The sequence below is a fragment of the Colius striatus genome, chromosome 7 (genome assembly GCF_028858725.1).
Source record: "Colius striatus isolate bColStr4 chromosome 7, bColStr4.1.hap1, whole genome shotgun sequence".
Taxonomy (NCBI): domain Eukaryota; kingdom Metazoa; phylum Chordata; class Aves; order Coliiformes; family Coliidae; genus Colius; species Colius striatus.
In genome coordinates this window covers 34434747-34460997 of record NC_084765.1, presented here as the reverse complement: position 1 = coordinate 34460997, position 26251 = coordinate 34434747, and the positions used below count along the sequence as shown (strand labels likewise).

General features: G+C 43.6%; 1 protein-coding gene across 1 annotated transcript in view; it reads left to right on the top strand.

The window, feature by feature from the left end:
* Positions 1–9382: 9382 nt before the first annotated feature.
* SLCO3A1 (solute carrier organic anion transporter family member 3A1) overlaps positions 9383–26251 on the top strand; it is a 143102-nt gene continuing 126233 nt past the window's right edge. The window contains exon 1 of the mRNA XM_061999966.1: positions 9383–9809. Coding sequence (XP_061855950.1) covers positions 9639–9809 — 171 coding nt within the window. The 5' untranslated portion in view covers positions 9383–9638. The remainder of the gene's footprint in view (positions 9810–26251) is intronic.

The following is a 26251-nucleotide window of genomic DNA, read 5'->3' as shown; positions in this document are numbered from 1 at the left end:
CAGACTATTAATAATAGTAATTGATTGCATTGAGGACAAAAATTCGAGGACATAATTTATAACAAAATCTGCATTCAAAGCCGTCTCTCAGCTTCCTCATACTAGTCATAAATCACTGAGGAGACATTTATGATTGATTTACAGGGAGGTTTTTATATTACCATAGATACATAAAAATAACAGTCTCCTTCTGAACAACTGTCCTTCATCCTAATCATGCAGACAAAGATATCTGTAGTAATTGATAGGATGTTTTCAGAAAAAAACAGACTTTAAAGCCAGAAGGGAAGCTAAGGTACCAGTGTAAAGGTTGATACTGGATGATATGTGCAAGTGGTTGCTGTTATCCACACCTCTCCCAGGCAGAGGAGGAGAAGCTACACTGCATGACAAGAGTTAGCACAGGTAATGGGACATAGTTCCAATTCTTGTGGTGACAGTATTGGTTGTGGTGGCTTTATGGCATCAAGTCGGGGGAAGAGCTCTGAAAACAATGTCTCAAGGTCATTCCTTCCATTGGGTTAGGTGCTATCTGTAACTTCCTTGCATGGTCTCCTCTGGGAAAATGAACATTTTTAGGGAGGGAATGAATCCCATTTCTTGGCGTGTGGTTTTATGTATAAGAAGCTGGGATCGGTTTCTTAACCTAGAGATGAGGGAAATTTAAATTAGATGTGAGAGATCAGATGTCTTTTAATCCACTTGAACTAGCCATGCCTTCTTCTTCTCTGAGATAACAATTAACAGCCAAACCTTCACTGCTGCACCCTCAACATTAGCAGAATGTCATTCTGGGCTTGTGGGCAACTCTTCACACTTTGAAAACATAGGAGATAGAAACTGTGGCTTTTTCTCACCGAAAACTAACTGTTGAGTGCTCACCTGCAGGTAACTCTACCTAAACAGCAAACATTCATGTGAGAGCTCTCAGGATATTTCCTGTAACTCAATTATTTTCTTTTTAAAATAGCATTGAAAAGTGGAGCAGGAATTTAACTCTGTTAAGAACGTGTCAGGCTTTTCTTCTCCTTGTTGCGGCTCTTCATTTCACTCCATTTTTTTCCCCATGCTCTATAAATGCTCTAGAATTAGCATCAGATGAGGCTGTGTTTGAGAAGCTTCAAGAAAAGCAGCTCACAAATCTCCTTTAGTAACACCTTCCTCTCTCACATACTGTCTTTTTTTTTGTTTTGGGGGGGTGGGTGGGTCACAGAAGATTTGTTCTGTTACAGCAACCAAAAACATGGTCTCTGCTAGCTTTAGAGTAAGTAAATGAATTGGGCATTTTTCCCTGATGGCCTTGCTCATTTCAAGGTCAAGTAGAGCAACTCTTTGCTGCCCTACTGAGGCACTATCAAATGACTTGGGTTTAGTCTTTGACCTTTCATTGCGTTGCCCTGTTTTCATAGTGGAGGTCAGTCCAAGAGCAAGTCATTCTCTTTATCTTCCACTGACTTATCTGAGTTCCAGTGAGGTCAACAACTCCCCTCTCCCTTGCATTCCTCTGTCTTGCATTTTTATCATTACTTCAGAGATATTTGACTCCTTCATACCAAACACTGAAGAATCCTTCCTAAGAGGAAGTTCCTGTCGCTAAGACCTTAAGGATGAAAAAGATGCAGCAAGACTGAGGTGCTCTTTGGACACAGCTTGCTTGTGGATCAATGGGAAATTTGCAGCAAGGTCTTCAGCCAATCTGTTGCAGTGACTCCTGTAAATGTTCCTCTCACACTTAAGTGTTTATACCAGGTGATCATTGCCATAAATGCCAGTTAGCATTATTTGTTACAAGCTGTTATAAACATTTCAGTTTCACATGTTTTCACAGACCTGGAGGAATTTAGGGATCCTGTTAATTCTAACAGCTGAGCCAACAGAGCACAGTAAAGGGTTAATCAGTGTTCTCCAGAACAAAATAAAAACTCCAACTCTTTCTTGAGGTTCCCAGTTATTTCCCTTAGCCAGTGTGCAAACCATTGAGGACCAAAGGCTGTCAAGAACATTGAAAGTCAATTACTACAAGTTCTCAGAGTGTAAGACAGAAGAAAAGCATCTAATTTTGGCAAAAATACTGGCTATACACTCATATTGCTGTTGTTTTTCAAAGGCATATTGCTGCTTATCAGTATGAACCCAAAAAATTACTATCCAACTCAGGGATGGGTGTCCAGTCAATAAGATTGTGACTGACCTTATGGTACCTGAAGGCGTTGGTATAGCTAAGGTGACAAAAAGGTGTTCTTTTACATCAAGCTAGCTCAACTGAAATTACATAAGTATATAAGGTAACACCCAACAATACTGTTAGCTGCTGTTAAGAAGAAGCTATTAAATTGAACTGGCATCAAGCATCAGTTGAAGGGGTGAGAGAATTCAGTTCTGGCCAAAAAAGAGGCAGTAAAAAGGCTGGTTTAAGGGAATTGGTTTTGTTTTGAGAAGCTATCCTGCAACACCACAACACTGTCAATACAGTTCCTTCCTTTTCTGTCTGTACTGGTTCCACTTTGTGTTTGCTGACCATCTCAATTCTTTCAATAATGGCACAGGAGACTATTTTAATTGTCAGCTGCTCAGTATTTAGCTTCAAACTGTCCCATGAACACCTTTACTATAGCTTGACAGAAGTAACATCCTCCACAGTGGCGCACAGCAAGTCTTTCATCCGTGACTACAATGTGTATTACAGACTCTAGTACTACAGATACCACAAAATCACACAGGAGAGTCACTTCTATTGGGAACATCCAGCTAATCCAGCAAAGCTCTAACTCAGGTTTTTGCCAGCTCAGAGATGTTAATAAAACCTATTCTGCAAAGAGGTAAAACAGGAATTTCAATAAAATGAGAAACTAGTATCACGAGACAGATCCATGCTGCACGTGACATCTAGAGAAAAGACTATGGCTGTGTTGAATAAAGCAAGCACAAATGGTGGATTGAAAGCATTCAGGCAGAAGTGCAAGGTCCACAGAGAATATAGTCATGGCCAGTAAATAAAAGGCTCCACAGGAAGTCAATCTGTGTACCCATGGCTAGATTTCAGGATGCTTCTGTAAACAATTTCTTTACCGAGGAGACAGTTTGATTTACAAGTATTGGGGTCATCAAGCTACTGTCTAGCAAGAAGCATCAGGGCACAACTGTTCAGTGTCTGGCTGGAACTCCACTTGCTTACAAAGTGCTTACAGCCCCCTTGGTCTAAAGCACTTTACAAACTTTCATATAAAAGCTCTGCTACATTTTGTTATTAAAGGAAGTTACTTACGAGGTGGAAGAATACAGAAGGGATCAAGTTGTGTTCAGCTGAAACAAATGAAACCCCAAACTAAGGGGTCAAAATCAAACCCCAGGAATGAACTTTGGGTTGGCCCACTAGGACTAATGCTCAGAGTTGAGCACAAATGTCCATGTGTCACCAGCAGCTGGGATTGTGTGTTTGGTGTGGCTTACTACACAAAACATGCACCATCACCTCCTGTACTACCCACCACCTGCAAAATGACTTCTTACTGACTCTAGGGAACACTGCCTTCTGCTGCATCATAGACATGGATAAATCTGGCCAGGAATATTTGTCAGAGTATGACAGTGGCAGGAAAGCAGAGCATTTGTAATAAGGTGTTTCCACCACAGGTTTGTCAAAGCAAACCCAATTCCCTTAAACCAGCCTTTTTACTGCCTCTTTTTTGGCCAGAACTGAATTCTCTCACCCCTTCAACTGATGCGTGATGCCAGTTCAATTCAATAGCTTCTTCTTAACAGCAGCTAACAGTATTGTTGGGTGTTACCTTATATACCTCTGTAATTTCAGTTGAGCTAGCTTGATGTAAAAGAATATTTGTCAGAGTATGACAGTGGCAGGAAAGCAAAGCATTTGTAATAAGGTGTTTCTACCACAGATACCTTAGTTGTTTCATAAAAGCACATCAATTTGTAAAATGCAAACACGTGACATCCTCTTTCTTATTTTTTGACTGACTAAATAGAATTATCTTCTAGAATTATAGAGCTTTGAGGTCTCATCCTTACAATAAAGAAATGGAATATTGTAGTTGTACACTGCCTTACACTTTGGATGATCATTGCTTTATGAGACGCTGATTAACAATCAGGGAAGTGGTAGTCTTTTGTCCAGTCATTTGCTTTTCATTTTCTGATTCTGCAAATTAACTGTCCTACTAAATGAGGCATTGGACTGATGTCAATATTTGCAGGTATTCCACAATTATACTATGTTTGCTAAATCGCATTGCTTTAATTCAAAAGTCACTCTGATTTCCATTTAGACCATGATCCTTCCGGGTACTTAGTTTGCCTGTAAAAGTGTCGCAAGCTCTCAGGTCTCATGGAGTCAATGGCATTAGAGATTGCTCAGGTGGCTTCAGATCTGAGACTCATTTATTTGGGAATAGTATAATTAAAGGTTAGGAGATAGGTTTATGCAACATAGCTTTTACATAAGTCTTCCAGCTCGTGAGTTTAAGAATCTCCTCTCAACTATTTTGATAGTGGGAGAGTTCAAGGTGAATCTGCACCTCTTGTTAAACTAATGTGTCTTAATTTTCTATGATTTTTAGCTTCAGTAAGGTGTTCTTCAGCCTTTCATCATCTGGGGAAAGGAACAGCTATCTAATCAGCTTGTCTGAAGGAAATGCCTTTTTAATGAGCCCAAGTCTCCTGCAGGACTCAAAATAGCAAGGCAGTAAAGTCAGAAGTGTTTATAGAAAGAAATTGCATTAAAACTGTTAGCATGGCAGTATCTTGGAAATGACAGCTGCTGATATATCCACAAGCCGTCCCAGTCTCAACCCTTCTTCCTGCTGTACACCCTTGGCTGATGTGCACACTTACACTCCCGTTCTCTGCTGGAGGATGATTAAGATCCTCTCCTGTCAACTCTTTCCTGTACCAGCTGATCTGCAGGCTTTTGCACCAGAGAATAACAAAACAGAATTTCAAAGCCACCCCAAGGAAAAGTCTCTTGGCTAGAGTCCTGGGATTTCTTATTTATTTATGTTTTCTTCTTTGCTCTTTGAACATATCTGAAGTTATTCCTCACTTTCTTAACACGTAAGCCTTCCCTCAGACAAATGCATCAAGTGGGATTAGCCAGGGGTGTAGATCTGGTGCCGAAGGGACATGATTTATGCTACATGGAAATCCATTTTGGCAGCACATGAGCTTTCTTTTCATCCAAATGGCTTTAAAGCAAATGAAAACTGTCTTCAACATGGCTGCACTGTCCTGGAAAGAAACCCAAATGGGTGATATCTGAGACAGCTGTGCCTGAGTTTTAACTTCACTGGCGTAATGTTGAATGGAGCAGAACCCAAACCTCTCAGGAGAAATATTTTCCAGCACCTAATGCAGTGTTATGACATCCTGGCAGCCAGGAGAAAGCATCTGTTCTGCCAAATCAAGGGGCAGAACAAGTGTTAAATCAGCATGCCCCAAAGGTGGCTCTCCAAATGACATTCCTCAGTCACTCTTGCAATTACCTCAGATTAACAGTGATCTGCAGCTAGGCTGGCACTCAGGGCTACAGCACAGGAGAGAAACCCTAACGCACAAGCACCTGTCATAAAGTCATAGCCATGAGGAAAGGTGAGGATGCAGGTACTTGGGTGAGTATCGGACTCTAATAGCTGCTCCTGACTTACAGAAGTCTAAAGGGGAGCAATGAAATACACAATTGCTCTATAGAAAATATCCAGAGCAGTTTTGGTGACAGAAAGATAACAGTTATGGTGCGAGAAGATAACAGTTGTGGTTGCAGCACTGCTTTGGTTGGGTTCTTTTAATATATGCCACAGGATGGATATGCCTCCTGTGAGACCATCATCTTCTTTTAGCATCTGTCCTTGTTTTTCTCTGCTGCATCCTCTGCAAGAATAGGTACACTGGGTGCCCACTGCTGCTTCAGTGAGGCTGTACTGGATGAGGCACTCATTGGCTTCCTGGACTGTAAAATATGTCCAGAAGATTTGGGAACACTATTCCAAAGGCAACTCCAGAGATGCCTAATGACACAGATCAGCTGCTTGCCTTGGCACATTTCACAAAAGAGGTTTCCACCAGCTCTGCTTAAGGAAAAGCATTCTCTACTCCACCTGTTACCAACACCGCTGATGCCTAAACTTGGATTTTCTTTTTAAGTTTGCACTTTCACCCTTTGAGGTGTAAGATATCACCTGAAGGCTTCACTAAGGTCCTCATCCTTCATAGCTCTCCCTCAGCTCTTCTGTGCTAGCTATAAACCCCCTGTACCATAGGCACTGATTTGAGACATGGATGAAAAATATGATGCCTGTCTAGCACCAAAACACATGGCTAACACAACTAATTTCTAATGACATTAGCCACAAACAGGAGGGAAAAAATGCACTGAAGTAAAAATTCTTTTAGGATGGTGACAAATCAAGAAAACTCCAGCTGCTGAGGTTACTCAAAGGTGAATGTTGACACAAGCCCACAGATACTTAGCAGAGAGATGTTCAGTAGACAAGATGTAGTAAGACTGTCTCAGGGGAGCTGACTCGTTAAAGATCGTAGTTAGTGTCCAACTTTATCTATGGCAGCACGTTGCCTCCCAGCTATGAATGTTCAAGTGTTTATGAAAATCTGACAAGGTATCTGCAAAAAATTTAATACAAATGATCATAGAGGGGGAAAAAAAAGTTGCTAATGCTTGCTTTGGTTGGGGAAATTGCTGAGAACTGTGTTGGCAAAACTACTGAGCTCTGACTATTCCACCTATAAAGTCCCTTTTTATTCTAGGCTAATGATAATCCAAGAACATTAGCATTCCCCACATTAATAGTTAAACTTGACTTGGGTCAATTTAGACCAGAAAAACTGTTTGGGTGTAACAATAATTAACTATTAAGTCCAAACAGGTCACTTCTCCATCCCTGAAGCACTCTATTGAGATCTCTCAGGAATGTGATACGTTGAAAGGCAGCAGAAAGCAAACTCAGATCTACTGATGTGCTTGAGTGGAGAGGCAAGACCCTCATTCTTTCTTTCATCAGAGCAATTCAGGAGAAATTTTTTGTAAAAGAAGTGCAAGTACACATCATAATAAAGAGAAGAAAAAAATATCCAGGCATTCTGTCTCTTCTGGACAGAAATTTAACTGCCAGTTGTATTCTGCTGCAATAAACTAACCAACCAGATGTTTCAGATAATTAGTGCTACAGTAAAATTTTTCTAGCAGCTGTTTTCCTTGTGACAGAGCAGCACTGTACGTGTTTCCTCAGTCTGGACAAACTCTTCCAACAGAATGTCTAAAATGTGATCAAGACACGTGATGTCACTTGCATGTATTATATATATTCATGAGCTTTAAAGCATCCACTTGAATATTGTGAATTGCAGTAGCACGTGCAGAAGTTGGAACCTCCAGGTGCACAGAGGGTGAGTTATATGAGTTTTCAGAGCTTTGCTGCTTTTTAGCACCTAAGCTAAGATAGGCAAAAGCCAACTGGAAAGAACAGCATGCCCCCAACATGTTATTTTTTGCAGGCAATGTTAAGACTTCCTCTGCCATAACTCTACATGCTCAAGTATTTTAAGACGCTACTCTGTTCTCACCTATTGAAAAGTCTCTTAGATTGTTCATCCTGTTTGTAACACACTACAGCTTCCACCTGGAGTAAAGCATCTGTCCAGCCACAGTAATTGAACTGGGCTGCAAAGCTACCCATGTAGAGATAAAGACCTTTCTAGCTTCCTGTTCAGCAGTTTTATAGCAGAGGTCCCTAAAATAAACATGTTAGAAAGGAGATGAGTACAGAGATTTCAAGACAATTAATTTTTGGGAGTTTCTTCAGATGGAAGAACCAGTTTTTCCTGGATGAAAAACAAACACCTTGTAAACTGTCAGAACCCTGTACAGAGAAGCCAGTTTTTCATGACCTCATGCAAAAACCTTGGCCTTTGAGGCCTTGGGTAGCTTTTAACGTGCATCTCGTGAGGTGAGCAATGTCTGAAAGACTGATATGTACTTCATGAAAATTAAGACCACTAAGTTACAAGCACCAGATTGTTCTCCCCACTAATTGATTCAATTAACATTGCCTCAGGTCATCAGTCTTGGGAACTGTGTTCTGGGGGTAGACTGCTGATACTCCTCAATATGGCCCAGACCTGCTACAAAAGCTGTTGGTAAACCAAAGTTCAGCGTTTGAGGGAGCTGTTGGCAGCCGATGAGCAAAGGGCAATAACTGAGTATGCCAGGTCTCTTGTATTTCTTCCTGTCAATGGTCTGCAGTTCTGCTAGGGCAATGTGCATCAGCTGGGCTTGTTAAAGACTCATCAACCTGGGTGGAGACTCTGCTCAAGATTCATTTTTTAGCATTGTTATTTATTAACAGCACTCATATAAAGCAAAGCCTAAATAAAAAGCCCCTGAACAATGATATTTTGGGAGGAAAAAAAAAAAAGGTCTTATTTAAGACGTAGGTTCTCTAGACTTGCTGGTATGACTGGTGATCATCATCTTATGCCCTGAAAAATTATAATGTTCCTAAGTATTATTTTCAAAGGCATCTTCCTAGGTATTCAGGATTGTCAAAGCCTCAACCACTTTTGAAAATGAAATTTAGGATCAAAATTATATAGTTATTTTTGAATATTGTAGCCTCTGTTTCCAAAATAAAGCTGTTCCTCTCAAGGGCCATGGACATCTTGGTACTGAACGGATCAAGTCCCTGGAGTTTTACTTCACTGGCACTGTAATAACCTGAGGAAGTAAGGCAGCAGCCCCCAGCACAGACCCAGAAATGAACTGGAAAAGTGCACTGGAAGAGCAAAGCAGATCAGGTTTTGCTATTACGCCAAACAAGGAATGCGATCTGTAATAGTAGAAGTGATGATTAGTGGTTTTTAAAAGAAGATATCTCTTGAAATTAGAACTCAAGGTGGGGAGTAACAAAAGGCACCATCAGAGACACGGAGCCTGGGACACGAAGCACGGGCCTGAGAGCCAAAGCTCACTCCCATGGCAGCGGCATGTCAAGGTGTGACACCTACTGCCGGCTGGCTTTCTGAACGTGACATTTTTCAACGGCCCCCCTTCACCCGTTGGGAAGGAGCACTTGCAGGAGTACGAAACTGGGGCACTCAAGCGCCCGGAGGGAGACGGGGACCAGGCCTATTCGGGGACAGCTTGCCCTCTACCTGCCCGAGCAACTTCCAGCCCTGGGCGGGATCCTCCCCCCTGCCCCAGCGCTTGCGGGCTCGGAGAGGGCGGCCCGAGGGGGTGTGTGTGTGTGTGTGCGGGGCCGCCCCTCCCGCGGCCATCGGGGCCGCCCCGCGCGGATCCCGAGTCGCGGCCGCTCCGCCCGCCGCGGAGCCTCCGCCGGCGCCAGCCCCAGCCCCGCGCCTTCCCCGCCCCTCAGCCGGCGGGGGCGCGGATCCGGCCTGCGCGGGGCCGGCGGAGAGAGGGAGCGCGGCAGGGCGAGGGGAGGAGAGACGAGAGGAGGAGGCGGCGGCAGCGAGCTGGCCATGGCAGCAGCCCGCGGGTGGAGAGGCAGCCGCCGCGGGCGGCCGCTGTGATTGGCACCCCGAGGAGGAGGAAGGCGCGGAGCAGCCGCGGGGCCCGCCATCCCGCGGCGGCAGCGGCGGTGCCCGGGAGGATGCCGGGGAAGCGGGGCTCGGCGGACGGTGGAGGCGGCGAGCTCCCGGGGGCCGGTGCGCCGCGGCAGCGGAGGCGGCGGAGAAAGGTCTCCTGCTTCTCCAGCATCCAGCTCTTTCTGGTGTCCGAGTGCGCGCTGATGCTGGCCCAGGGCACGGTGGGAGCCTACCTGGTGAGTGGGAGCGGGCCCGCAGCCCCCCGCGCTCCCCGCCGAGCCGGGCTGATGCGCTGCCGGGCGGGGGGTGCCGCGGCGCGGGGGATGCGCCGGGCGAGCGGAGGGGAAGTTTCCTCGCAGCCGGGGCAGCGCGGCGGGCAGAGCCCCTTCTCCCGCGGGTGGGTTTGACAGCAGCCCAGCGTTTCACGGCTTAAATGACTCAGCAGTGGTGAGGGGTTGCCCTCCTGCCGTCCCTCTCGCGTGTGCGGCAGTAACTTCTGCGGACGGTGCCGCGGACGGTGCCTCGGACTCCCGAAACCTCGGTGCACGGCTGTACATGCGGGCTGGCATGTCACTGTTGCTGCTCTCCAAGCTGACTAGCTACTCGGCTCAAATGCCAGCCTTTCCAGCGTATACTGAATAAATCCCAAGAAAATCTAGTGGGGCATTTACTACATGCCACCCGCCTTACTAATTTTCCTTGTCCTCTTCAAGCGATGCAGCAGTGCTAAGCACAGCAGTCTTGGTGTTGGGTAGAGAGCTGTCAAAATAAGACTTTGCACTGGATCTGCATAGTGAGATCTGGTGTCAGAGGCAGAAGTGTAGTAGAAGAGTTGGGAAGATGTCCATACGGCTGTGCTTGTGCCTTTGAGTATACGCGGAGAGAGAGAGGCAGCCTGTGAAAATGAAGTGTTCTTCCAGCAGATGTAAGTGTATAGTTGATTTAAATTTCTCAAAATAGCTTGCTGGATTTGAGAATTATAGTTTCCATGGAAAAGAAATGTATTTATAATCTCTGAGGCTTTTTGAGGCTATGCACGTAATATATTATACTGTAAGAGTAAGATCTCTGCATTTGGTACTTGCATTCAGTATTTAGCACTGCTCCTCTCTCACATGCTCAAACTACTTATGCAAATTTGTACTGAACGTGAGCTATGATTTTTCAAGGTATGTGCCTAAACTAACCTTGGTTAGTACTCCCTATTAATATGAAGTGGAAATTAGCAGCCATCTAGTATAATAAAACAGTTTAGATTGGAACACGTTTGTAATTCCAAAGGAAACTATGTCCCATCTGTTGAGATAAATTCAGCCATTCTGTACCCTGTGTGAGTATAGGTGAATTTCACTTAATTTCTAGGAGTCAGACAGGGACATGCCTCTCTATGTGAGTAACACCTTCCGATGAGCCACTTGCAAAATGAACTGTCAGCGTGAATGAGTGTTGGATAATCCTTCATCAAAGTAATGGCCAGGGAAGAGCCCACTGAGGTGGTGTTTGCGGGTGGGCACTGGTGTGGTGGAAACGTATAGATCTTCCAGAGGACTGTATATTGGCACGCTTCACTACAGTATCTGAGCCTAGCATCAGCGGTAACAGACCCTAGTATGGCATTTTCCTCAAACTCCTTTGCATGGCTCTCCCTTTGCCAGTTGAGAATTTCTTTTGCTGTTTTCCCCAGCTCTCGAGGTGTGCTTTGTACCAATGGCACACTCTCCCTGGCTTCCTTGGAGCTTTTCATGTGCCCCAGCCCCACCAGCCATCGTGATTCTCAGTATGTCACCTCCCTCCCTCCTCCAAGGGGTTAATTCAACTGATGTGCTGCCGTCTCTTCCTTCTGCTATTGTTCAGGACTGTATCCTGACCAGCACCATATCATGCCCCACAGCCAGCTGGATCTGCCAGCAGTAACAAGACAACTGGTCAGTGGGGGGAAGAAAAAAAAAGAAAAAACAATCCCCAGCATGCATGAGCAGTGGCCCAGCTGCACTGGGCAAGTGTTCCTCCGTTCCCTGTATAATTTGTCTGCTGTCATTGCAAATACCACACAGCTCCTCATACAATGAACAGATGCAAATGTGGAATTATCTTTGGAGGGTCGTGCTGCACCTAAAGCGAATCTAGACAAGCGCTGTGCTTACAGGTGTTGTCGGCGAGTGAGAGCAGGGGCAGGAAAGATGCTTGGTGCAAAGTGTGGAGAACCTAGTTGTTTTTGCAGACTGAGTGGCCCATGGGACCAAATGCTGTTCTCAGGTGCTGTCTTGAGGTGAAATCAGTGATGGCACTGCAGAGTCGCCCAGGTGTAACTGCAAGTGGATCTTCATTTAGTCAGGCTCCTGGGATCAGCAGGGGCTGTTGGGCTCATTGGTGGTGTGCCAGGCTGCTCCCCGAGGGACAAATTAGCAGGCAAGACAAAGCAGAGAGCAAACAGAAGGACAGACGCAGTGTGTAGTGCTGGGCAGTTGAATAAACTACTAATTTTAGCCTGTCAGCGGTGAGCAAGTACTGTATTCATACTTCTGCTTTGCTTGGCCACATGTGTGACTTTCCCTAGTTATTTGTAACTCAGGAAGAGAAACCTTTTTTTTTTTTGCCTTATACGGCGACAAGTTGGTTTCCTCAGTTTTTGTCTGCCTTGCTCTGCACAGGGAGACCATGAGGGCGAAAACTCAGCTTGCTCAGAAAACCAGGCAAGGGCTTGGCTTCTTAGGAGTGATTGAAGAGCTCCGTTCCGATTTGGCTTGGCTTTCGTATCAGCACGTTTAGAAGTGGATGTTGTTACCTCTTTTTAGAGATGTAAAAACTTTTTCCATGTTTCCTGCATACTGCACTAGCAGCGCCCACTTGAGTATATGTACAAAGTAGACGTTCATTCATTATGTGGTTTTGAAACAAAGATCATTCACTTTTATTTGTTCATAAAACATTGTGCTTGCCGGCAGGGCTTTATAAATAATAAACACCGATAAAAATCTATAAAGTCCAATTCTTTTCCCACAGAACTCAGCGGTGAAAGTACCCCAGAATGCCAAGAGTGGATGTCTGTGCTTAATTACTACGGTGTCTCTGAGGTTCTTCACGTGAAGTTTTAGGGAGTGTTTGATCCATGTCACTTTCTAAAATATTTGTCAATTATTGCTCTTGCTGTTTGCAAAATGCACATGTTCCAAAATGACTTGGTGCCATATCCTGCATAGTTTATGCAAATGGAAGCCTGTGCTGCTGCCTTAATTTCTGGGGCTGCTGAATACACCCTGTTATTTGCATATTCTTGTAAGGTTTTCTGTATGCGTTTATTTGCCTTCATCTAATTATTCCTGTGTGCTTTTGGAAACTTGAATTTCCCAGCAACTGCAGTGGCAGCGGGGGGAGAATGCTGCTTGTAGTCTGCAGGCATTCCTGCTGCAGAAGTTACTCAGGGCTTTTGCAGCAACTTTTGGAAGCCCAGATGATTTCCACCCCCGGCTGCTCTCCCGCAGCGTAGGTCCGCGGCTTCAGGAGCTGAGCGTTACTGGTGCAGATGGCACTGGGAGGGAAAGGCTGGATCCTCCCTTTTCCAGACGGAGCCTTGTGCCTTTCAGGCGAATGCAGCAGTGTGATCAGTCATGCTGGCCGTGCAGTGATGAGGGTTTTGATAAGGCTGATTCACATACCTTGGCAACACATCCCTCCCTGCCCCCCCCCCCCCCCCCCCAAATTCCTACGTGCGTTATATTTTGCAATATTTTAACTGGTAATAACGTTCCAAGTGTTCCTGACGGTTTATCGCCGAAGCATTTCATCACTCTGCCAGTCAGATCTTTTGCCTAACCAGTAGTGAAATCATTGCTTCAGCAGAAGGCGAAGAGCTCTGGGTTTGACAGCCGCAGTTTGTGGAGCAAGAGTGCAATTTAATTTTCTCTCCCCAGCCTTTAGCCTCAGCTTGCTCTGGTTCAAACTGACCTAGTTGCAGGCACCCAACATCTGCCAAAGTCACGGGCTTCCTTAGATAAAGGGAATGCATATGGGAAGCGCGTTGAGAAGCAGTTATTTGGTGTGCTCCGGATAGCTGTTTTTACAGAGCTTTACTGAGATGTCTCTGCTGCAGCTTTGAATGCAGTTATTCATGTGTTTTCTCTAGTGATAGGGGATGACTGGCCCCAGCATGAGATGGAAAGGAAAATAATTGGTCCCTCCCAAGGAGGGTGCATTGGTGTTTGCGTGGGAATGAATGCCAAATTGTTTCTTGTTTTGCTGAATGAAAACTTTTTGAGCCATGCTGAACTTCCCGGCTAGAGCTTTGCCCGTGCAGCAGTGTTTGACTGCAGCTTGCAAAAGCGCTCTTAACACATCTGCAGTAAAAATAGTACCATGTGAGTCCAGGTGAGATTGTGTGTGCATACATGATTTGTGAGACAGGCTCCTTCTGTTCAGTTTTATTGCTACTGGGGTTTGGGATGTTAAGGGAAATTTTAAAATTCCCTATTAAGGAAAAAAAAAGTATTGAATACAGTAATAAATACAGAAGTTAATAATGAAAGGGTTCCTGCTGGTACAAACAGAAATGGGGGTCCTGCATGATGGACACCAGGGAACTGAAGGATTAAGAGCAGAATTTAGCTCTTGGATTTTTAAGTTGCTTTGGTGCACAATCCCTTCTCCTCCAGTGTTAAATGTTACTGTTTTCTTGGTACAGAGAGCAGTCATCTCTGGTTGTAGAGACCTGGCGAAACCCTCTTTGAATTGAGTGGAGAGATCTGCATGGAGGATGTGATTAAAGCCAATTTTAATGTAAGAGTACAGAAGTGTTTCAAAGCTTTCAGTTATGCTTGGTGCTGTACTGCAGAATTTGCTCCTATTTCCAGCCTGAGTAAACTGAGTGGCAGAAATGTTGCAGGTGGGGAAACTGAGGCAGGGATTTGGAGCTTGGCTCTGTTGCTGAATCCAGTGATAAGGCTTTTACTTGGTTAACAGCAGCAGTGCCCAAATGGCTTAGGCATGGGCAATGAAGAGTCTGACAGAGCAAGGAATTCCAGTTTCAAGTGCTTCAGTCCAATGACTTAACTGGAAGAGAAAATTTACCCATTGAATTTATTATTGTTTTTATTAAAGTATTTATTTTCCATCCTCAGCAGTGCTGAGTAATAAATTAACTGTAATGCTCATAATTTATTTGTCACTGGGGTATTTAAGGGGAAAAAAAAACCCATGGAGTGAAAATAAATGTTTTAGTGGGGATGAAGATTGCCAAGCATTGGCTGGTTGTTGCTTACAGTTCATTTTCCCTTAATATATCTTTGCTAGCAATGTTATTTCTGGAAAGTTGTTTCTAGTATGCCTTTCCCATTAGAGAATATTGTCTATTTTGCAGCTGAGTTGGGCAGAAAGTTATTCTAAACTAGCTCTTTTGACTACATTCATATTTCTTCGCTAGGAAGCCTTTTGATGTTTTTTGAGTCTCTTAACTGCAAAGTGAAGGAGAAACTAGATCCATCTCTGGGTTTTAGGGCCTTCAGACTTCTGTGGGGTTTGGGTTGGGAGTATGGCACTGATTCATTAACATAAAACTTTCTATAAATTAGTGGAAACAAAGCAATCCAGGTGTAGGTTGGATTTTTGAGTGCCACGAAGGCTTGTGAGTAACTGGCATTTAGACTTTGGTTTAAGTTTTCTTTTATCCACTACTAATAGATGTAATGGTGTAGAGACAACAACATGTTTCTCTCTTACATTAGATGCTGCATGTCGTTTGCAGAGTAAATCCAAACTTGCAGTCTGATGCATTCTTGGTTAAATCTATTTAAAGGCAAAATGCTCTTGATGTGGAAGAATGTGGACTGATTGATTTCAGCGTGCAATTTTTATTATTATTTTTAACGGAAAGTTTGGCAGTTCTTCCTTTTCTTGGGAAGGGCCAAGTGATATTTGTGAGCCCTGAAAGAAAGAGCAGCCTGTTAGAAACATTATGACCCATCGTAAAACCAATGTCTCATTTCTTTTGGCCAGCCTTCGCTTCCAAAATCCCATTAGCAGTTGCTGTGTGCCTATGTGTCAAGGAGCTCTCTGAGGTTTAATGGCCTGCAGTATTAATGCAGCTGAGGTTTAAAGGGTTCTTGAATTAGATCAGAGAATGTGTTGGTCTGAAGGTCTGGATTGTTCTTACTTAGTAACTTTATGCAGTGTGACTCTTTAAATCATAACGTAGCCCCCTAGAGAGGGTTCATCTGAACTGGGATCCATCTTCCCTGCAAGGGAGAGCAGATGCTCTCTGTTTCCCAGAAAGGAGCGTCTCTCAGGTTGCATGAGGCCTTCTTTTCAGGATATTGTAAAGGACTAAAAGCCAGCTTCTGCTACAGCAGTGTAAATTTATTGCTTCAAAGGCGTTATTCTGCAATTCATCAAGAAGAATGATGAAGTCTTCTGTGTATAATAAACTGAAATGTTTCCATAAACTTGTACACTCCTTGATCTCTAGTTACTCCTTCACAGTAGCAAGATTAAACAATGGCATACTATTTAGTGGGTGAGGTTGCAGCTTGGATAAATTAGTGTAGCTTTGTGTTCTGATAAACACTAGATGAAGCTGCAAAGTGATGTATTCTAAGCATCATCCAAGGAAGTTTAAACAAACACATGATAACACTTTGTGTAGTGACTCCTTTAAGCGTGCCAGCGAAGTTCAGAAGAATTTATTTTTCCTATTGCATAGAAAAATGGGCCACTGATTTTGATTTACAAGGTTTCATTATAACTGCAGCAAAACCAGGACTAGAACCCCAAGAGTCCCGTCTCTAGGTCACCTTGGAGCAACTACTAGACTCGCTGTCTCTTTGTAGGTATATACTGCAATGCAAATAGCATTGCCTGCTCCACGAGGTAGAGATTTCACACTGTCACACTTCATACACTACCGATGCCATCAATAGCAATAGCAAGCTGTTTAGGGAGTTCCTGGAGTGCCAGCTCTGGAAGGGCTCTGCAAACGTTCTGTGATGTGTAGAGAGATGGTCCCTACATCCAAGATATTTCAATTTAAGTGGATGGACCAAATTGTGAAGAAAAGGCATCCTTCCTTGTTAGCAGTTTTTAAGGGAGAATGCAGTTGTAAATCATGAAGAGGTGAAGACCTATTAGCGCAGGTATGGCTGGATCTGCCTCTCTTCACTTAGCAGATCTAGGAAAGACCTCAGAAATAAAATCAGATTTCTTAAGCTGTCCAGTTAGCAATTTTCTCTTTTCCAGCCTTATTCTGAATGTGATGTGCTTCTGCATTTTGGCATGTAAACATTGTGTACTGAAGTGGGGGAGACAGGCCCCCTCTGCCTGCTACTGCACAATGCCCATTGTGGTGAAGCTGAAGATCTTTTCAGTGGAGCTGGTATTGCTGCAGTATCCTTTCTCCTCACCAAGCAGCCATCAGATTTTCCTCTGTTTTTTAAACATCTTTATCTTTTTGGTATCTGCAGCTATCGCATGGATGATTCCAGCATGGTTGCAGGCCCACTGACTTTTAGATAAGTGACTGCAAGGGCAGGAGTGAGAGCACAGAAGTTGTTTTTCCATGCTACATAATGATCTGTTTTCTAGGCAAGGGTTGCTGGACTTGTCTTATTTTTAATATTTAAATGTCTTTCTAAAACACTTAACTGTGCTGTTCACCTGTATAATTTATAATGCCTTAGTTTACTGAAAGTGGAAAAAGACTTAAAATTCGGCTTCATGGTGATCCATAAAATGACAGTGAAGTTTCTGAGGGAACCTGGGTAATTCAATTGTATTGAGGTCCCTGTGACTCACCCAGCACTATGGTTTCTGAAGCAGCTCTGGCAGATTTGCTTTCATGTTGGATTTTTTTGGTGCTTTGATGTTTTCATCCGAATCCAACATTTTCTCTAGTTTTCTGTTTGGTTTTGTTTTGTTTTTTTCTCTTAATAAAAAAGCAACTACAAATTCTACCACAAAGAAACTGAAAGAAAGCGTGGCCGTTTGGGAAGAGCTGTGGGATGTGCAAGAATACAGAAGCCATTCTGAAACCCTTCACTTTTCATTTTTTAAAATGTATAGTGTTATATATTTTTTCCCCCCAGCTAAAAGTTAGATTTTTTTACTGTAATGAAATCAACATTGGCTTGAAGTCGATATATAAGAAACAGCCTTTGAAGTCTGTGTTGTAAGTGTGTATTTTAAGGGGATACTTAATGTTTTAATGCCTGAAGAACTGAATGAAATTGTGTGGAATTGTTTAACAGTTGAGGTGTCAAGTAGTGGTTCTCTCTGTCCCTAAAACACGTGAATTGTTCTATATGTTTTATGTGAGGTTAAAAGTAAGTCTTTTTCCTGGAGTTTGCTTGGAACTTGTATTAGATGGAGCTTTGCATGCTTTCAGCTGTCAGGGAACACCTACATTCAAACGCAGGATGGCAGTGATGGGTATGTTTGACATATCAGGACAGAGTTCTGAGTATTCTGTAGTTTCAAATTGATTTCATCTCTTTAATTCTGCAAAACGATAAAGGGATATTGGGGAATGAGAAAACACCATAACTTCATAGGATTGCAACCTGTTCTGTTCAATAATGAATGGTCTTTGCTTTCTCTGGTAGAACTTCAACAGGAAGAGCTGCAAAAGGATTGTTTTGGGGTTCTTTCTGAAAAGGAGGATGTGAAATAACTGTTACTTCTTTCCACTTCTGTTCCCTGCTTTGTGCAAACGTATTGGCACATCATTAGCAGTATACCAGAATTGCTTGGGAGTGTTACAATGCTGGAATGTGGAATCTCTGAATGGCTGCAGGAGAACCAGCATATGTCTTGCTTGGTACAGCAGCAGGACAAGTGTCTTGCACCTCAGAGTAATACCAGACATGTATGTACACATATACATATCTATACAGAGAAATGTCAGGGAGAAGACAGGCATCATTTGAAGCTTCCAAAAGAGAAGCTAAAAATACTAACTAAAAGAAAATGATTTTGAAAAATATGAAGGAGAATTGCCCCCAGTGGTGTCCTGCTGCTGCTTGTGCTGTGCTAATGACTTTCATCTGCTGGAAACATGCTTACTTCTCATCCAGACACTGTTTGAGTGTTGCATGATGTATCGAGATGTCAAATGAGGGATTGATCCTTTCCCTATAACTAAGAAATATCAGGAAAAGTAACAATATGTAGCTAGATCTTGATTTTTAATGAGGAAAAACTTGAGGTTAGATTTCCAGTTTTTCAGTCCTATGGCTCGTCGTTTATCTGAGCTGCAGGATGAGCTGGAATTGTCATGGCTTAGTAAAGCTATTTTCACTAAGTTATTCTTAAAGCTTTAACTTCTTCTAAAGAGTATGCCCCTTGCTTGGTGAGATATTGTGGTGGACTGCAGCCAGACATCCATCCAGCCATCTGACTCGCTTCCTCAATAGGGTGGGAGGCAGAAAATGAAGTGAAAGTCTCATAGGTTGAGATAAAGACTAGCAATTACTGTCAGCAGCAAAACAGACTTGACTTGGGAAAAAAAAAAATAATATTTTATAGACAATTAAAATAGATTTGGGTGTTTAAAACAAAGGCAAAAATACCCACCACCTTTTCCCCATGCCACCCCTTCTTCCCAGACTCACTGGGAGCATGTCTCCAACGGCTGCAGGGAGAACATCCACCCTCACCCATGAGCTGAAGTAAGCTGTTAATCGTGTTTGAGTACCAACGTGCTCCTTCCAGAAACGTTGACTGGCATTGGCTAAATGGTTTTCCCTGTGCTTGGATCCTGTCTGCACTTGGTGGCCACTCAGTTTTCTCTGGTGTGCCACTGGGCAGTGAGCAGGTTCAGCGTGAGGAGAAACATGACTAAAACATGATGATATTCTTGCCTTGCAGGTGTTGTCTGTGAAATTTGGTGGTTGTGGAAATTGACCTTACCCAAAGCCTATGCCAAATGGTGTGGCTTGTGTGACGGGCAGAGAAAGCGCTGGGCCTACAGGCCTTTTACGAGAAATAGTGGGCAGTGTTTTAGTGCTTACTAGCAAACAAAAACTATGTTTTTTGTTTTTGTCTTGCTCAATGTACAGAGCTGAGAGCAGTTAATTACAATGGGCCTTTCAGCCTCTGCATGAGATGCATACTTTGTTTCCTGCTGCCTATGGCTGGTTATAATGCAGGTCCTTATGTCTGAAGTCAGCACAGCTGCTGGCTGAGGGACAGGGGCTTTAGCCGAAGGGATTCCTTGTCTAGGGATGCTTGTTTGTGAAGGGTGGTGATGTTAGTTTTGTAATATCAGCTGGTTTGGGTGATCCTCAGGTCAGCCACATCTGCGGTGCTCAGTGCGACAAATGTCCATTGAGCTCAGTTTTGTTCCTGCAGGAACCTGCCTTGTCTTGTGTTCTCCAGCTTCATCCCAAAGAGGAGTACTTTGGCCTCAAGTTTGTATTTCTGTCATTAAAAGGTGGTATGAAAAACCCCATGGCCTTGCGTCACAGTGCTGTTAACGCTGGTCTAGGTTGGACTTTGTTTTCTATTTCTTCTCTTGTTATAATCTGTGATATGTAATGCTATTAAAACAGTTGTATATCAAGGGAGCTGGCTTGGGGTCACTGAAAAGGTTTTCTGTAGTCGTTGGGATTCAGACCTACCCATTTTAAAGAACTCGAGAGCAAAGGCTGAAAAGGGAGGGTTTCAAGTGGAGCTAGGGAAACTGTTTGCTTCCAAGAGTTTATTTGCTCCATTGAGACCACTTCTGCATTGACAAATCTCTCTGTGAATGAATGGATTCCAAAAACAGCTTGGGAGTTATTTGATGGCTATTGAAGTGAAGCCACACTAGCAAACCATGTGCTTGAGGCACAGCTTTGTGGGTTTGCTGTGTCATTTGGCACAACTGTGCAAGCTTTCTCAAATGCTGGCCCTATACAGAAGTTCAGTGTTTTCTGTGGATTAGGAGGCATCAAGGCTGCTGTGATGATCTTAATCTCAGTGCTAGCTCTTACCAAGCAGGCAGAAGTTTCAAATTTCTTCCTGCTGTGGCTTGTGGAAGCATTTGAAGCTGATAGTATAGCTTGTCATAGCTGAGATGACATTTATTGATTTGAATCATTCAGCTTAATTCAATACTGGACAAGCTTTTAGCCAGAATTTTTATTTTGCCTTTTTATTTAAATAGATCCCTATTGAATTACTGTAGTTGTGTATAAAGACTCTTGGGAAATATTGGATGTAGCCTCCAGAATCAGTTTTGTGCTGTTTTCAAACTGCAAACTCTTGAAGGATATCTCTGAACAGTGCTTAGGGTCCCTTGTCATTACCTGAGTTTTCAAGATGCTGCCACATTAATAAGTTGCATCTTTGATACCCTGTGGGCAGGGATCCAATGAACAATTGATTAGCAGGGTAGCAACTTGAAGGCAAATCTGGATGGGAAGTTCTATCTGCTTTCACTGCATTGCTGGGACCAGAGGGTTAGTGGCAGGAGAAACTGGCTTGTTTTCATCAAGGACACAGGATTTTTATTTCTTAAAGGGTCAGGGCTTGAAAACAGTTGAGGACTCAGCATAGCTGTGATATTGAGTCAAGAGAGGGAGAGCAGCAGAGTTTGAGATGGAGGCAGGAAGGCAGAATTTAACTTATTAGAGAGTTTATTTTACATATAGAGAAAGTCCTTCAAGTGGGACTGCAACAAATAGTCATTGTATGACTTCATTGAATTGGATTTCTTTCTTGTGGAGTCTGGGAATCAGTCTAAGGTATGGTCTCACGTTGGGAAGTTTTTTTTTTTCCCAGGCTCTCCTGTACTGTCCCAGCTCAGTACTTCTGTGTCATCTTCAAAGTGATTTGGTCTGAGATGGCATTACCATTTGGGTGGTGATAGTTGGCCAAAATGCACAAAAATATTTTGTGAATGACCTATGGCAAAGTGCTAACAGTGCCTTTTGGCATGAATGGAGTGTGCCTGATTAATCCAGTGCTGGATTTGACTAAAATGTTATGGGTTTCTGTTAGATATTGCACTGAGGCTTCAAGTCATGGGGTCTTTAAGAGATGCACAGAACTTTACTACATTAGAAACGCAATTTGAAACTAAAATGACCTTTGCTTTATCCTTTATTTGCCCCCTATGGTGCATAGTGTGTAGATTGAGCCACTTTTCAATTTGATTCTCAGCATCCTGATTACACTCAGAACTCTTGCTATCCAGACAGCGTCACAGAAAATTAAGATCATGGAGTGTTTCCAGGAGTTTATGTCACACTGTATGTTCCTGCCCTCTCCCTCGCCCCCACTGCTCACACAAGTGAGAGATTAAATGATGGGGAAACAGCAACTCGTTTCCTCTGAGCCAATACTGGATACACAGATTCTGTTGATGGTGGCATCTTGGCAGGCACAGAAGAACATTCCTGCCACATGTGGATAACGTTTTCAAGCCAGGCTCTTGTGTTGCAGCTGTCTGTCCAGAACTGTCACGTCTAAACTGACTCCATCAGTCAAGACTAATGTTGGTGCCTGGAGAAATCTGGTTTTATTCATATTTGGACAATGTGGAGAAGACCTGGGAGAAGATAGCTTTGCTCATGGGGTAATGCCTGTTGGCTGGCTAACAACTACTGTTTGTGTTTTCTGGTGAAGGTGGAGACTAGAAGTGTTTGGGCTCATGACTTTGTCATGTCCTTTGCTAGGCCTTCGTTGGGCTTTTTCTGTCCATCAGTAAATGTGGTAGCTATGATATCACTTGGCTTCATGGGCATCTTGTGGGTTGGGATGACAGGCACTCAGCTGCTACAGTGGTGGTAAATGGAATGAAAGAGGCACCCTGTTTTGGACCCTGAACCAAATCTTTATTAGCTGCCATAGTAAGTTGAATTAAATGAACTAGTGGGCTGGTAGTTTTGAGTTATCCTACCTATGGTTGATCTGTCAGGCTTTTCCATTCACCTTGGGCTACATTGCAGCCTGGTTGCCAGCTGAGTGATATCTTTGCTTCTTTGACACCTGCCTGAAGCCACAGGGTTGAAGCATCTAACCCTTGGCTTTTTGAGCCTTCACAGGAAAAGACTACCCGGGGCTGCTTTACTTGCACTTTGGTAGTGTAGAATTTTAAAGGACCTGAAGGTCTTATTTTTCAAAGATGCTTTCTCAGCCATACTCTCATTGACAACAGTGACTTACTCTAAGTGTCTTTTTGAAAATGGGACTCTTGTTCCAAAGCCACTAAAATGCTTTTGAGAAATCTCCATCCTTGTTATTGACTGCAGGGGACTGTTTTCATGGTGTCTAGCTTCATTTAAAGCAGGCCAGATTTAGAGTCTAAATGTTATGTGCCTGGCTAATAAACTGTATTGTAATTAATACCTCGGGGAGGCAGGAACCAGGAAGAAGCTGAGTTTAAAGAGAGCAAACTTCATGTAGAAGCTGTCTGCGAAGGATGAGCGAAGAACTGTGGAAAGAGATGAAAATATGGTGGTTGAAATGGCTGCAGAGGGTATGTGCATTGGGAAGAAAAGGGCATAGAGCTGCAAGGAAAACTTTAAAGGCTTGGGTTAAATAAGACAAAAGATCACTTGGGTAGTGAGACTGGGTAAAGAGTGATCCTTGCACCAGTCAAACTCTCTCAGTTAATGTAACCTGCAGACAGGCTAATGCAGCTGCTGGTTTTCCAGTTTCTCCCTTGCAAGCTGGACTGGACTCATCCCTGTTCTTCATCACTAATGTCCACTAATGTCACCTCCCAGTTCGAGAAAGCCATGCTCAAGGCCTGCATGGGCCACTTTGCTGAGATATCAGGAGCTTTCTCTTGCTTGGTTTCATGCACATGGCTTTCATTGCCCTTTGCTTACTGTATGTCTCTCAGTGGAGCTTAGCATGGCTTTGAGCAGTGCACCTGGAGGTGACAGATTCCTGCTGGTGGTGGAAGTTCTGCAGCCACATGCACAACTCTTGTCCTGCCTGGTCCATCATGCACCTGCAAAGTCAGGGTTAAGAGAAACCAGAGGCTGGGAAAGTACAAAAAGAAAGTGCTCGTCTTGGCTACATTAACCAATTGGTTAGTGAATATCTCTGACTTGACCTTGAACATTTAATGCAAAAACATTCCCCATCTGCAGTGCCTGAATTTTGAATTCCTCCCAGAATTTGGCGTGCCCCTGCTGTAGGAGCAGTGGTCCTCCATGGGAACTTCTCTTGTATTGTCCTTTTACTCATGTCAGACTCCAGCAGGTAAGTGGAAGAAATGATGACTTCTGTTTTCCTTGCATGTGCTCACTGAATTTTTGCAGTGAGGGGATCTCATCAGCTGCTGTTTGGTGCGTGTCTCTGACATGAGTTATTGCTAATCCTGCAGACATAGGGGTGAAATTCAGCCATCTGCACGTACAGCCTCAGCAGATGCGTTTTTCATTGGCTTTTTGATAGCTCACTTCATAGTGAATCCCAAGGAACGGAGCTTCCATCCTCTGGTGAGACATGTTGTTACCTGTATCTCCATTTTACAGGGAACATGTTGAGACAAGTGAGATTATGACAAGTTTGCAAGTTCTGGCTAGATCTCCCATTTAGTTTTTCTTAACGATAAGATTTTTTTTATTCCCTGTGTGTTGTGTGTGTTATTTTAAGAGACACTTTAAATTGCCTTCTGTTCAGGAGGAAAGGAGCTTGCTACCTTTGAGAAGTGGCAAAATGGGGAGGTGATATGATGGTATGGGATGTAAAGTTGCATGGCCTGTGTTGCCATACTTAAACGTGCGAATGTCACAAGTCTGTCCTTTACTACTTCCACCTTCCATTTTTCACGTAATAAGCAGTTTCTCGGATGGGAATAGATTTTAAGATCACCTTCAAGCTCTGACTTGATGTCTGTGTACACCACAACCCCTCTGCTCAGCTCCCAGCCTGCCCCGTTCTGCAACGGGAAGCTTGGCAGCAGCTGGCATGCAGCTCGCCTTTGTACCTTTGGCTCTGCACAGAGACAAAGTGGAAGGAGAAATGAGTCGTTTGTGAAAGGCTTTGTAGGAGGGTGTTACTTAGCAAATAAGCAGGATGACATGGACAGCTCTTGTGTGGGCTGCAGGGTGTGAGATGGGGATAAACAAGCAGCTCATGTGACTTTGGGACAACCTTGAGGTGTTGCTAGAGACTTGAATTCCACGTGCAGATGCTTCCAGCAATTTGATGTTTCTTTTCTGAATTGTTATGAAGTGCTGTGGATTGATAATACAATGTGGCCATTTTGTTGGTTCTCTTTTAAATGGCTTCCTTCCTCCCAAGGCTTACTAAATTAAAGCATTTCATGTACTGGTTGATGAGAAATGCCTCTAATTCTCCCTAAGCTGAGTTCCCATTTGCTGTACCCAGGCTAAGGAGTGGAGCATGAGAGATATCAGCAGAGCCAGAGCAGATGAGAAAAGTAGTAGAACTTGTCAGCAAACCTCCTCTCTCAGTATATAGCCTTTATATAATCACTGCTGTCCTCCAACCGTGAAAACTGAATTCAGCTTCCATCAAAGCTTTTATTAATGCTGCTTCATAGTGTCCTGCCTGTGTCACTTCTCTCCTGGTTCATGCCTGGCAGCTGGGAATGCTTCTGCAACCAGCTCCACAGCCCTCCCTTCTTGATCTGCACTGTGGCATAACTCGGATGCAGCCTTTAGCTCTGAATTCAGCTCTTGATCATAAATCAAGATAACATGCAGTCCTTCGCGTGACAGACTTTCTTGTCAGGCATGCATTATGGTTTCTGCTGTGGTAAGTAGCCCTGTTTTTAGTAGAAAGCCTTCTCTGCAGGCATAGAATTGTGTTAGGAATTATTTTATCAGATAAACGAGCAAACTTGAGTTTATTTGGGGTGATGGAGAAGTGAGTGTGTTGCAGAATGATAGTTGAGGATCCTGCCTCCCCAGGGCTTTGACAGTGCATAGGAAGGAGCTTTTTTCCTGTTAAGAGTCTTCTGGAGAGATGAGTTTCATCCTTTCTGCCCTGGAAGTGAACTCAGGGTGATGATGCCCTGTCTGCAGAGTCCCAGACCCACGCATGCATGTTCTGTATATGGCCAAGAGTGCCTTTGATGCTGTGGGGAACTGCATTTGAGTTAAATATGGTTTAAATTCCTCTTCATCTGTCTTGGTACTTGCTGGCCCTAGGAAAAAATAAAGGAGATCCATCCATCTCTAAACATGTCAAAGATGCTCTGACTGCTTTCCCTTGGCTGTTTACTTCAACAGAGCTGAATGGCTGTCTTTGCTTAGGAGCCCCTGCTGCTGCCCACTTATCCCATGTGGAATCCTTCATCCTCTGGGTTCAGTGCTATGGTTTTTAAAGCACAGCAAAATGCAGTTACAGAGTTGAGGTTTGTGCTGGTTTGCATGTTTATAATGCATTATTTTGCTGACAGTGAAAATGACATAACATTTAAAAATAAATAAGGATTCAAATATCCACTAGCTTCATTGTATGTGTGCCACTAAAGAGCAGTGTAGGCTACAAATAGATTCTGGCATTGGTTGTATTTATGTAGATACCTTGTCAGAGACTAAAATACCACCTGCCTTCACACAGTGAGGTGAGTCTTGAACAGCAGAGTTAGAGGCAGTAAGCTTGTGTGGACACTCAGTGTGCAGCTGTGATACCACCATAGATTGGGACTTCAGAAGACCAAAATCCGCCCCCCACCAGATCTTGGCTGTGGTGCACATCTGTTTCAGAGCAACAGAAAAAGCCTTTC